The 14,395-nt window shown below is 41.9% G+C and overlaps 1 protein-coding gene across 2 annotated transcripts in view; it reads left to right on the top strand.

Annotated features, from left to right (window-relative positions):
• The window catches only part of cacna2d2a (calcium channel, voltage-dependent, alpha 2/delta subunit 2a), a 140,428-nt gene that overhangs the window by 82,815 nt on the left and 43,218 nt on the right, over positions 1–14,395 (top strand). Inside the window, exons 5-6 of one of the 2 annotated variants that reach the window (XM_023404537.2) lie at positions 2,473–2,517; positions 7,308–7,446. In XM_023404537.2, the coding sequence (XP_023260305.1) occupies positions 2,473–2,517; positions 7,308–7,446 (184 nt within the window). The remainder of the gene's footprint in view (positions 1–2,472; positions 2,518–7,307; positions 7,447–14,395) is intronic. The other variant, XM_087173517.1, reaches the window with a different exon arrangement.

Raw genomic sequence — 14,395 nt, 5'->3', positions numbered from 1 at the left:
TCCAGCTGTGCAAACAGACATGATACCAATGACATTACTAGTACAGATATGTGACAAATAGAAGGAAAAGCCAACATAAAATGTCTTAGAAAGGTGTCTGGCACCAGTAGCCACTACCGCAGCTACAATATTCGCTGGCGCACTGATTGTCTAACGCTTCTAAATAACTATAAAATCTCATGGACGTATTTAATCGACTTGAGATCTTTTAACTGCAAAGGCTGTAGAATACATGGATTATTCACATAATTTTTTAGAGTGCCCTGTGCATTTATGTGTATGTTTTCCACTTATTTATTCAGTCTTTTCTTTTATTTATCACCTGTCTGTATATATATATATATATATATATATATATATATATTTTTTTTTTTAGCTGCTATGATGGATATACAAAATAACAATGCAGTGAACAAGTGTAAGCAAGGGTGCTATAGTGTTGGACTCCAAACTGAAGTCTGTCTGCAGTAATGTGTGGTATATTTTTTTGAGTGTATTGTTTGTTTGAGTAAAGCTGCTGGACAGTGTCCCTTGGGTGCAAGGAACCAAGCGTTTATTTACAGAAAACAATCCTGAATAATGAGTTGTAATGCCGCAGTAGTGCGAGTAAACTCTTTAGAAGTGAGGGACCAGTCTGAGCAGGACTGGGCTCCAGATCAATCCTGCTGGCAGACACAACAACACTGTTGCTCTGCCACAGTCTCTCTCCCTCTCTTTCTCTTCTCCCTCTGCAGAGGCACGGGCTATTTTTAGCCCTGGCAGCTCTTTCCCCACTGCACCCACCGTCACCACCACCACCACCACCCATCTCTCTCCTCTCAATTCATCCCTTCATATCGCCCCAACCTCAGCCTCCATCCTAACCCTCCAACTTAACCCAATGTGCTCCCTGAACGAACCGCTCTGATCTCTTCCCTCTGCACCTTTCTTTCCATCCTCACTTCCTGCTCTCTCTTACAGAGTTTGGGAGGGAAAGAACAAGTGCCGGTAAGTTGAGAGGGGATGTGTCAAGGGGGTGGGGGGCAAATTGTGCTTCTCCTCTATCTTGTCCACTCTCATTTCCCAAAGACACCAGCTGCGTCCAGGCTGGCCAGCCCCATGTTTGGTGTCAGCGAGAGTTTTCATTATGCTGTGTTTCTTTGGTGAGTTGTTAAGGACTGAACTGAGCTGATGACTGACTCTCAGATTAGCACTGGAGGCCGGCCAAGAACCCGGTCGTGGTATACAGAGAGGCTCTCACGCCGAAGGGAACTGCAAGAAAGATTGGGGGCTGACAGAGAAAGAAAATACTTGTGCATATAGGTGTGTGTGTGTGTGTGCGTGCGTGCGTGCGTGCGTGCGTGCGTGCGTGCGTGCGTGTGCGTGTCTGTGTGTGTGTGTGTGCATGTGTGTGTGTGTGTGTGTTTCTGCACGAGTTAAACAAATGCAGAGATTGTGTGTTTGTGGCAGCAGGAGACAGAGGAAATACTGTGAAGAGCAAAAAGGTGAAAGCGAGCAAGAGACAAACAGATATTGACGGAGCAACGTCAAGCTGAGTGAGGCAGTGTGTAAGACCCACTGTACCTGCACAGAAGACTCGCTCTTTCCCCGTCAGACGCTCTCCCTCAGCAGACCATGACCACAGCTCTTCCAGTGAGGGCGAGTCAGTCACTGTAGTGCCCTTGAGAGCGCATCCTCAGCCAGCCTCCTCATGATAATGAGGCAGTGCCCCACGGACGCTGCTCGCTCCACGCAGCCCCTGCCCGCCCTCACACCTGCCTCTACACGAGATAAGGACAACAGTTCAAAGGAGAAGAGGACGGCAGGGAGGCTAACAGGGGGTCTTGCTCGGGGTAAAGACCAGGAGGTTGGTGGTTGGTCTGGGGCTTCAGCCGGTGACTGGAAAATTTAGTCAGTAATTAGAGCAAAATAGAGTAAGACAATGGCATAAATTTACATTCTTTTTTCTTCTTCCTTTTCTTCTTTTCTTTTTCTCTTTCTCTCCTCCTGTGAGAGCTGAGAAAACACATCCAGCTGAGGTTGATAAGACTCCCAGAGAGAGTAATATTTTGAGTTTATTCTTCTCTCACTCGCAACCCACTTTACTCCATGATACATCTGAGTTCATACGCCACGCAAACGCAGACATTTTCTTTAACAGTTCTCCACAACACATGAAGATGTTCCGACGGTGTTGTAAACACAAGTTCGAACATGTGCCACATACATTGCATCTTATTGACAATAGCATTGCGCAGATGCATTACATCCTTTAGTATCTCTACAGCTATCTGCTCGCCTTTTCATGACTGTCATTCCACATCACACTACTCCTCCTGTGTTCTGTGATGCTGATTATATTCTCATGCTGAACGGTGTGATGGAATATAACCATGACTTTCTCTAGCTTACCACCACGAAGAGACGGGGCTGTTACAGGCGCTGCTATATCTTCTCTCATCACCTGTCTTTTCACTTTTCTTTTCTGCACAGGAGAATGCCATTTCATACTACGATTCCAAAGCGGATTCAGACTATGTGAGTACAGTATGGACTGCTTCGCACTCCCCCGTCTGCCTGCCTTAAACCCCCCCGAATCCTACCCACTCCACTTCCTATCCCTGCCACCCTTTCCTGCAACCCCACCCCAACCCTCCCCCTCCTGGCCTCCTCGGTGTTGATGCCCCTCCCCCACCGCCACCACCACCACCACCACTGCCACCGCCTCCGGTCACAGGCCCCTGGGCTGTCTGTGTGTGTTAGTGAGGTGACACTGCTTTATGGTGAGTTAGTGTGACAGAGCAGGAGAAGGCCGACGTGCATGTGACAGTGACTTCAGCTGTCCTCCCCCGGTCTAATTTCCAGAGTTTTCTCCTTCTCCTTTTCCTCACGGACCCTAACCGTGTCAACTGCGGACCTGAACTTCAGGGTTGTCAGACCTCTGCGTCCATCAAGACACCTTACACAATACACAAGCCATATCGCGCTTTCATGTACTAGGACACAATTTATATAATGCCTGTCATTCATACTGAAGAATACGAATGACATTCAGAGAAAGGCCTGCAGGCTGGGAAATGCAGTTTCATCCAGAAAAGCCCTGCAAGTCACTGGTCTCTCTCACCACTCTGGCTGCAACCTCCAGTTCCTCCTCAGGATAGGTCACACTCAGAGCCTGTGCCCGCTGATTGATTAAGTTTCATGGAGGAGTGCAAGAAACCCCCCTAGATCACCAAAGCACAAAAAGATGGGAAGAGAGTGAGATAGAGAGGGGAAGAGAGTGAGAAAGGGAGGCGAAGGAGCAATAAATCACGGTGTGATTTTCTCTTTGTGCACACCACTTCTGTGATTAATGACACAGCGCTTTAGGGCCTGTCAGCACATCTAATTGGAGAACATCGGTCATCATTAACATGGCACACACCGAGGCCGAGCCAGTGACACACCCCCTGACCCCCACTTTACCAACCCCACACCCTCCCAAAGACAGTGGCGAAGGTCAGGCAGAGGTCATTCCTCATCCCTGCAACCCCAACAGTGGCCCACCAGTACTCCCCTATCTGAATCTTGATTCCTCCCATGATGACCCATTTCAATTAAGGTACTATCGCTGGAGTGAAAACTCTTTACTATGAGGGAGATATGATGAGAATTCAGTTTCACGAAAGGTAAGTGATTGGTAGGCTCTCTTATCCGAGCCTTGTCTCCTCTGTTCCCTGTCCTGTACTCCACACCCTGTTAATGTCTCCACTTGTCACTGTACCCTGATATAAAAGAGCAGTGTGATAATCTAAAAGTCAGAACTGCTCGAGGCCAAAATCTGTCTAATATTGATTCCAGCATTTTATTTGCCACTTTCAGTTGTATACAAATACATACATTAGCACTTTCTTTTAGGTTCTTTGTATATATTCGGACTGTCCTGGTTTCAGCAAGTACAACAGTATTATGTCTTTTTGACCACTGGTTCAAATGCATGTATTTCCTGCAAAAACAGACAAGATTAGCCCCCCACACACACACACACACACACACACACACACACACACACACCTCGTCCCCCATAAAAGATTATAAGGTGTGCTTCAACAGAGAGCAGAGAAAGCACCCTGTGTGGAAATGCAAATATTCTTTGGTCTGCATGATCCCACTTTCACTGCAATACTGTCTGGTAGAAAAATATTGTTAGTCATGTCCCTAGGTAGTAATTTACTTTGAGGACAACCATCAAATACATTATTACAACTCTGATTATTGTTATATTAAGTCAAAATCGAAAATATTTTTGTTGCTTTGTTTTTCTTTTGCGGCAGATTACAATATCTCAAAAGCAGCTATTTACCAAATGTAATGTTATTCCTTCTGAAGGAATCCTCGTTTGGTAAAAGAGCCAGGCTTTCTTCCTGCGCTCTTTCACGTAAACACCCACTCCCACACACATACACACACAAACACGAACAAACACACACAGGGTCATAAGTGACAGCCTTCAGGTTAGCCCTGGTTGGCTGAAGGCGGTAATTAAAGAATCTTCAAAATGTCATCTCTGGCCTCTTCAGCCTTTAATTAAACCTTTAGAACAGGGAGTTAAAATTAACAAATTGGGTAATGAATCGAGCAAAACAGGTGGTGGATGGTTGAAGAAAATGAACCAATCAGTCTTTCCTGCGTGGATTTATTCCGCTCCTAATTAGACGCTGCTTTGGTTAATTATGATTGGGCTCTTCTGAAGAAAGAAGGGAAAAAAAAAAGAACCTCCCTGCCCGACATTGACAGAATTAGTGTCAGACTGAGTGATACACAAACACCTCAACCTCACAGTTGAAAAGCCAGCATCCCTAACCTAATCAGGTTTAATATTAATGGATAGTCATTCTGTGAAATCTCTTTACTGTGTCAACAAATCTGTACTAAACCAACATTAATCCAAGTACTAGAAGCTCTGTATGTCTACCACAGCAATGTCAATTACAAACAACTACAACATCCATATTGAATTAGAACAAGAGAAGATCATACTACCACCTTTATTACATTGGTTAACTGATGGTGACTCATTTTCTTTTTGAATGAGCACGGAGTATGACGGGAGTGTGGAGTGTGCCAGACTGAAGCCTCAGGTCAGGTCCCGGAGGTGTAGACTAAAAACAGGAGGCGGCCAGGCTTGTCCCATCAGGCTCCCAGAGTAAAACTAATTAAAACCAATCATTTCTATAAACGTCACTGCACGTAATGACCATTTCCAATAAAACTAAGATATCAGTTAGACAAGATCTTGCCTCTCACTCATCTGAACGAGCTGTCTGACGAACTCTCATAAAAAAAAAGTTTGTTGGCTAACGAAGCACCTCCTGCTTTTGACATAAAAAATGAAGAGATGTGCTACAGCACCATAGCAGACAGCCAAGACAGCCCTGTGCTACTGCTCAGCCTTTTTATTTTAGAAAATGTAATACTAATGGTCATACTCACCGGTATTTTTAACAAGCTTGGCAAGCTCTACATTTACTTTCATTACAGCCTTGGTTATTTTTAAAACCTTGACTAGAAAATATTTATTTCTCCTTAAAATAAATAACTTTTGTCGTTCCTAAGATGCCCTCAGATTTAATGTTAACAAAGATTAATAACTGCTTTTGCTGAACATTTAATTTGATGAGGCTTCACCAAGTATAATATTTGGAATCATCTGCGTTTAAGAAATAATTCATGTGCTGAATGTCAGGTCACTCACAACATATTCATCTATCCTGACAAATTAACTTCACATCTCTCCTGCACTTTTATGTTATAAGAGTTGTAGAAATGAGAGATCTCTGTTACAGCACTGAATTGTTTCTTATGTTGACTTTCAATGGGACTTCAACACAACTATCCCCCGGCTCATCCCACCCAACAGCTTGTAATTGCATTTTAATAGGCCCATCAATCAGTTTCTGCCATGGACATGGGGTTTTGATTTAATTTCTCAAAAAAAACAAACAGTTTTTATCATGTCAGATCCAGTTAACCTATGCTGCTTTATTAAAATGAGAAGTTTATGTTGCAGCCGCATATTTGATACACTCAAAAGATTTATTTTGAAGTCAAATTCGCTTTTCAGCAGGCGGGGATGCATGAGAAATCATCAGAGATATGAGTTTTGTTTTACAAATATTCAGTGAATGAAGGCTAATGAAGGGTGACTAATAAAGGAAGAATGATAGAACCGTGATGCCAGACTGTGCTAAGGGCTACTTCTGTATGGCAGGGTATCAAAGAGCTTGGTGCATGAGCACACATCAGTGAAATTGTGTTTATTTAACAAAGAGGTCATTTATAAAACAAACTCGTACATTTTAATTTTTGAATGTTGTTGTGTAAATGTGACCACGGCACTTATGCTACATGCTGTTTTCTAAGGATGTAGCTAACAGGGATTTTTAGTGATCGCTCGTAAGCGTTCGCACTGAAATCTGATCAAGAATAAGCCAATAAACTGGGCCAGAGAGTGGGGTTATATCTTGCTGCCTTTTTTTTTTTCTCTCCACATCCCTCAATCACTTCCTCCTGTGGGAACAGGCACAGATTGTACTCGATTGATAACTTATCAAGATAAAAAGCTTAAATGTCAGTTTTGCCTTTTTATCTTCTGGCTTTCTTTGATATCTGACACTTTCTAATGCAAAATGTGTGTCAGGCTTTCTCATCATGTACAATGGCCAGACTGAGAGCATGAAAAAAAGTCAACACATTTTAGAAATATTAGTATTAGCCTGTTTTTTAAATTTTTTTTTAATTTTAAATTTTTTGTTTGTTTTGTTTTGTTTTGTTAAACACTAGCAAGCGAGAGAGAAGAAACGGTCTGTTATGAAACCTGCTATCATTGGAATGGGTGGGAGACTATACAGTGATTAAGTGGTGTTGGTTGCTAGTTATTGTTGGGGTTAATTTGTATGGCACCTCATGTGTCTGTGATAGTCATGTCGGGGACTAATGAGTCTCTCTGTTTGGTGTCTGCTCTGATACCTGCTGCTGTTCTCTGATGAGAAGGAGAGAATAGTACCGCCTAAATCTGAAGGCAGACAAAAGGCAGAATAATTACTATTTTTGTGCTTAATATTATCCAAATTCTGTGTGACTTTCCATGTGAACCAGAAAGCGAGACGATATACTGTATGTACCAGAGCCCCAGACGGGCGCTGCAAAGCCACAATATGGGAAATGACAGAATGCGGTACCATATTTGCATGTTTTCCCCGTTTTTCTATCCACTTATTTTTATTTGAATGCTCACTCAGATTTGCGTGTGTATGTGCGTGTGTGTGTGTGCGTGTGTGTGTGTGCAGACGGAGGACGGAGAAGAAGAGAACCCGCTGGAGACCACAACCTCTTTGGAGCTGGAGTTTGTGGACGATCCCAACTTTAAAAACAAGGTCAACTACTCCTCCAGTGCGGTCCAGATTCCTACAGACATATACAAAGGCTGTAAGTACTCAAGAATGTTTTTTTCCTTTATTTTTTTTCTGGTGAGTGTGTGGCACTACATAATATTCACCAATTTACACCATTAAATTGTTGAATTCATGCACTAAATTAGACACTATTACAGTTAAATAAATACTTTTGTATTACACACAGACAAATCAATAACCGCTCAGAAAATGGTTTTTAAAAGCATGTAGCAAGTAACAATATGGTCATGAAAAACTGACAGACCTTGACCTTAGCTGAGGTTACATTAAAGGTCAGTGAAACAGCAGTTAGAGTGTCTGTAGCTATAGTAACATAATGTAACATATTTCTGACTGAAACAGAATTCATAGGGGAAGTATCGTCCCCAGAAAGATTTTATCAAATTGTTGAAGGATTTGACTGGATTAGTAAAAAGTAAGTTCCCTCACCTCTGTTGTTAGGTTCCTACTGCAGAGTCAATTCAGTAGACCTCAGCCATGTTATTGTGGAAAGGTTTTTGGCAACTGATATCTTAAAACACGCCGCAGAGCCCATGATGTCACTTACGCTTAAAGCTCAAATGCAGTTTTATATGATAGGAGGAGTTAACTGGTCAGCTCATGTCACATTTGATTGGATGAATTTATGTGAGTGCGAAATGAGTCATCAAAAATAATTCAACGTTTGACACACACCAAGAAATAACATTTAACAAAAGGACACACAAAAATTGTATTGCATAATGTATTGATTATTTTACTGGGTCTTTAAAGCATGTTAACATGTGCAGGGCTAAGCCAAAAAAATACAAATTTGTTTGGTATGCAACCTGGTGGTGATATTTACATCAGTTGATTCTGTGGTAATGGTTGTTCTCATGTAAGCAGATTGCAAAATAGTAGTGAGATCAGGAATTTCTAAAATATATATATATATGTATATATATACAGGGACTGTTGCCACTGCCTTAACTTGTATCATGCACGTACCAAAATGTCTCCTCTTGGTTTTCATAGATACCTCTGGGTCATGGAGAGATGTCTTTTGTTTTGACTTGACCTCTCCCCTCTCTCTCTCAGTACGTTAGCTCAATCTCTCCATTCTTTTATATCGCCCAGCACTTAAGCGCACTAACATGATTTTAGATGACAGACTCTCTCACGCCAGATTTGTACCGTTTTTTTGGGGTTTTTTTTTCCTGCGTGGGCATTGGCTCCCTCGCTCATGGACCCTGCCCTTCCTGCCTGGCACTGCGCTGCCCTGTGAATATAACACCCTCCTTAATCTGCACCTGCCAAATGGACAAAAGGGAACACGTGTACCTTCTGGGACTCTGATTTTGCTTGGCATGTTCCTTCTGTTACCCACCTCTAACCTTTTGGACACTTTCTGCCTGCCGCTTTAACGGCTCAAAAACCAGAGCATGTGCAGACAGACATCCATTTTCACAGTGGCAATTTTTTTCTGTCTGTTATTGTCTAGCTCTTTGCCTTCTTTGTTGAACAGGCTGTGTATGGCACCTGTCTGTAACAATGCCCTCCAGCTGTGTCTCCAGACAAATCTTGTCTGAATTAGACACTCTTGGTTCAGGAGGAGATGTCAAAGGCCACAGCTAACTCACAATAGAGCAATCAGGCTTGTACATTGTTCCCGGAGCCATTTTGTGCCAGTCTTGGTTCCCCTGTCTGAAGATATGAGTCAGAGAATAAAGGCCTCTTGATTGAGCCTGGTGGAGACTAGAGGAGTAGAGTGGTACAGTTCATGGAATTAGTTTTTTTTTTCACTTCTGTTCTGTGGAAAATGTTTACTGTTGATGTTGTTTAGTTAGCTCCCATTGCGCAGTCTGCTGTGCTGAGATTGCCAACTGCAGATTTTGTGCCAACTCCATTATGAACATGTGTGCTGTGTTTCAGGCGTTGATGATAAATAAACAGTGTTGAAAACCATGTTGCTGCCCAAATGTACAGTAATTCTTAAAGACGCTTTATCACCACACCAAATGTCCTGAACGCAAATATAGAAATTAGAAACATCTTGAGATGCTGAATGTGCAATGCAAGTTAAAGGCGAAGTCAGATTTTACACATCAAAGTGTTAACAGGTCTTGGGAAGTACTGCGGCACACAGTATGTGAATAAAATTGTATAAAGGCTTCTGTGGCTCCAGAGGGAGCTGCGTGAAATCTGATAACTTGCCTCAAGAGATATCACTTGAGTCGGCATCTGTTGGGTCTAAAAATGAGGAAAATCATTGGTTGTGGTGTTAGAAAGTAGTGAGCATAGCAGACGTCTGTAGCCTGCTCCCTACCCCTGTTTGAGGCTAGAGGCTCGAGGTTACATTAGCCACTTCTAGCACAACACATTCGAATCTCGGATCCAACTCTCAGCAGGCGAGTTGCCTTGTGGGTAATGTAGGCACCAGGTATAAGAATGCATGGAGTAAAAAAGACAATATCTGTGGTTTTGCTGCATTGATTTTTATCCATTTTTTAAAACTTGACAATGTCATAGAAGTGCAATGCTGAATCAGAGGAGCAATGTTTTTAACTAACTTATTTTACAGAAATTTACATCAATACATCAATAGCTTTAGAGAGTTGGTGGAAGTGGATGATTATCTATGTGAGGTGTTCTGCTCCGGTCCCATCAGTGGGAGCCTGCAGGGTGCCTTGGAGAGGATGTCTGAGGAAACGGACGTGGGCGGATTGTTGTCCTTTTGGGTCTGGAGAGGTCTGGATCTACAGTATATCTGTGGGTATAGGATTAGCAGAAGAGAAGCAGTGTGAGTGGGTAGATTCAGCGCTCGCTCCTCAGGGGGAGGCCAGAGGAAAAGGCAGAGAAAAGAAAACTGTAGGAAGAATGGACCACAGTCCAAAGTACAGCATAATGTTCAACAGTTATTGTGAAATTCTCAAGTGTTGTTTATTAGCACTTTATGTGGTTGGAGGAGCTTGCTTAGATTTGTACACATTGTTAATGCACTGAACAAATTGACTGTTTTCCAGCAAATGGAAGCTTGAATTGCCAGTCACATCAAAATGTGTGTCCTTAGAGATGGACTGAGAGAAAGGCACAGATAGAGGGATAGATAGAAGCAGAAGGGGTGAGAGGGGAACGAAGGAGAAGAGACACTTTAATAATAGCAACCATTTAGAGCAAAAAAATATTTTTTTTTTTCACATTTTTTTATTGTGATCCTTTCAGCAGCTAAATGAGGCGGTGTATGCGTCCTGGTTTGATTTGTCTGCTAGGCCCCATGTCCGTTTATTGAGATTGAGAGTGTTCCCTGAGCGCAGTAATGAACCATTTTATGATTCATTATCCCACTGCTGATTCCTGCTGCCAAGCCTGCAAACTTTCTAATTATCTTAGGTCAAACATTCATACAGTTTTCTTCTAATTATCGTCGCTTATTACAGGATGGACATCACAACATAGCCACAGAGGAGTAAATTGATGTGGGTGGTGTCATCCGTTGAGAAACAGGTTTTATTCTCCCACTGAATGTTACAGAAATTGTGAAGAAGAGGCAGAGATTTGCTGAATAATTGCAGAGGAAGGCCTCTGGGAATATAATCTTTAAAATAACTGAAAAATAAGGATGAAAACAGCGAGGGAATACACAAATTATTATTTGGTGACTATTTTGTAGATTCAGTGGAATCTCGCTGGTAATTGGAGTTCATGCTGCAGATAGAGGATACTAAGCCAGATTGGGTCATTATTCAGTTGTATGTACATTATAACATGTTGAAAATATAGAAGGTTGTAAATCAGCTTTTTTTAAAAGGTAGTAATTATGTGTGTATAGTATAGACACAGTATATGCCGACATTAGTGTTTATATTAGAATAAGCAGCCACAATTCCCAGCAGGGAATAGAGAATGTGAATGTGGGACGTCTTTTCATTAAATTTGAAGTTTAAATCCGCTCCATTCGGCGCCTTTTCCAGCGGCCTAACGTCATGTTGTCAGTTTACTATTGTAGTCAGGCACAGTGAGAAACTTGGTTATCACAAATGAATGGCGAGGCCTGGCTAACTGTGTGTGCAGATGAAAGAGCAGAGCTTAAATGTTTTGCATTTCAGCCTACACACACAGATGCTCCACCATGTTCACCAGCTACTTGCTAACTGTGTTTCCCTGCCATTTGGTGCTGGTCATGTAACGTACAGTTGGTTTTTAGAGCCCTTTTGCTGAAAACAGCTACCTGCTGCATCTGGAAACAGGTTTGATGAGAGTGAACCAAAACAATTACATGAAAGATGCTAAAACGCTCTGTAGAGCTGGGAGGAACTTCAGTTGGGTGATAATTCACGGCCGTGTTGAAATAGTAATTCAATCCATTGTTAATATAAAAATATTAATTAGAGCAGCTTTAACGGCTGGCCTCATAGAGTACATTAGTCTGTTTAATACAATAAAGAGCTGAAGTCACATTATTCCCCTGTTTGCCTAAACTTGCATTAACTGATTTTTTTTGGCCTCGTGGGTACAGTGGAAACAAGTTGTGAACACAATAACACATCATCACCTTTTATGTTGATATGGTGAACTTATGAGAAAAATAGTTGTACAGCAACAGCAGTAATGGAGCAACATTATCATTCATTTGAAGTCGAGTTTCTGAGCGCCTAGTTAATGTAAGTCCAATATTCTCACTCTATTATCTCTGTTTCTGTTCTCCTGAGGGAAATATCTGGCTCTTTAGCTGCTAAATACTTCAGTGTGTTCTTCAGCTGGTTGCAAACTGTGTCTCTCTGCTGAGCAGGTAGTGTACAGTGGGTTTATAGAGCTCTTTTGCTGGAAACAGCTTGACTGCTGCGACTGCAAACGATGCTATGAGAGCAGTGAGAGTGAACCTAAACAGTAAATTTCAGCCAGTAAACTAAATGATGATCTGAAACTCACAATAAAACTCTGTAAAGCTGAGGGGAGCTGCAGGTGATAATTCTGCTTGTGGTGATACTTGTAAGGTTCATCACTACGAGCAGCCTCCCTCCCATTGTCACATTGTTTTCACATTGTTATTTGATATGTTGTTATTATAAAGATATATATGTGGCAATGCAGCAGAGAAGCCTCATGAAAATAAAAGACTGTATATTTTTCCCAAAATAAATTAATAAATGCAAGAAAACATTCACTGTTGTGATGTTCGTATCTGAAACAATGAGGGAAATTAAGCTAAAATGTTACGCTGTGGGTAGTTTGGGACTAATAATTTGGGAAAGAATTTAAAGTATAAACAATGTGTAGGGTAGGTCAGAGGCTAAAATGTTCTATTACTTATGAGACTTTAATTAAAAAGAGAGAAAAAAAATACCCAAACCAGCAGCAAGTTCGGACTCCCTGCCCTTTGAATGTTAGCCTCCATTTTGCTCCAGCACTCTGTGGTCTGCGGCTGGATCCCCCTCTGGGAATCTCCTGGCAAAAAAAAAAAAAAAAAAAAATCATCCAATTCACCTTTGGAAAGAGCAAATTGCATGCGGTGTATGTAATGTGCAGTGGAATATTGAGTGCAACAGATGCAGCAGATAGAGAGTCAACGCGATTGCGTATGAGGTTTGAAAAGAAGAGAAAGATTTGCATCTGTGGGGTTTCATGTGAGTGAAACCACCTCTGATGTCTCCCGTCTTGTTTAAAATAGATCTGGGGAGAAGTCCGCTCGCCCGGCACTGGAGGTACAAAGGCGACTTTTGATAAACAGACTCAGGTCTGTTCACAAAAGGAAGGGAAAGTGATAATGAGAGGAATGAGATTCATAATTTGTAACTTAGTCGTATTAAATGCTGCGGCTCCAATTAGTGACTGTGCTACTTTACTATATATCTATAATAAAATGCTACATTTGTCATCTTACAGTTAGAAGCTGCAAATCTTGAGATTCGCTTCACCTAAATGTAAAATGTCATCTGTGTGTGTGTGTGTGTGTGTGCGTGTGCGTGTGTGTGTGTGTGTGTGTGTGTGTGTGTGTGTGTGTGCACAAAAAGTACATACAGCCTGTATTCGTTTCACACGCCCCAGGTTCCTTCAAGTGAAGGAAGCTTCCCTGTCAACCAACTCATGCGACGCTGGAGATCAACTCAGCCCCTCTCAACATCAAACCAGATTTAAATGTGTGGAAAAAAGCAAAAGTGATTTGTGAAAAAAAAAAAAAGAGAAAGAAAGTGCAAAAAAACAAACAAAAAAACAGAAGGAAATAGAGAGAGGGGGATAAGGAGAATGGGATTTGAAGTTAAACCAAAAGAGAAGAAAGACAGTAAAAACACTGCGGGCTGTATTTCTGTCGTTGTCGACTTTACAGACTCCATCTTTCTCTCTCTGCCCCTCACCCATCCAACCCCTATAGTGTGTGCCCAGTGAAGGGGCACTATCATTTACCCGCACACTAATTAGAACATTCAGCACAGCAAACTCCACTTCACTCACCACCAGCCTCACAAATTACATTTCATGTGTTTGTTATTTACTGCTCTTCTTTAATTAGAAAAATTATTTGGAGGAGCACTCTGGAGGTGTGGTGAAATCTCTCCCTTCTGTCTTATTGTGTATATAAAAATAATCACCCCTTCTCAGAGACCACCCACCCCCCCACTAAATGCTATTCCTGAGTGAAACTGTGTGAATCCCTCACATGAATTTTAATTGTAATTAGTTAATACAACTATCTTAGTTGCAAGGAAATTCCTCGGAGAATGATTTTGTAAAGTAAACTGGCAAGAATACCAATGAGGTTATACAGTATCTTGTGGGTGTTACTTTTCTCAACCAAAGCTACAAAAAAGACACAGTTTCCTCAGCGAAGGCTTAGACTTTGTTTCAGCTTGTCTTTGTGGATGTGTGAGCGGCTGCCAGTTCCTGTTGCTGCCGCTTCCTCTGCAGGATGAAAGGTTTAAGGTTCGGCATCTTTAACACTCAGCCAGGCCACAAAGCAGCCCTAAAGGAAGAGGAAAGAAGGAGAGACAGGGAGGAAACAGGAC

This window comes from Seriola lalandi, unplaced genomic scaffold, assembly GCF_002814215.2.
Source record: "Seriola lalandi dorsalis isolate HSWRI2012SDOR001 ecotype SW California unplaced genomic scaffold, Sedor1 jcf7180002054246, whole genome shotgun sequence".
Taxonomy (NCBI): domain Eukaryota; kingdom Metazoa; phylum Chordata; class Actinopteri; order Carangiformes; family Carangidae; genus Seriola; species Seriola lalandi.
Note: the sequence above shows the minus strand (reverse complement) of the source record. Positions and strands in the feature narration are given on the sequence as shown.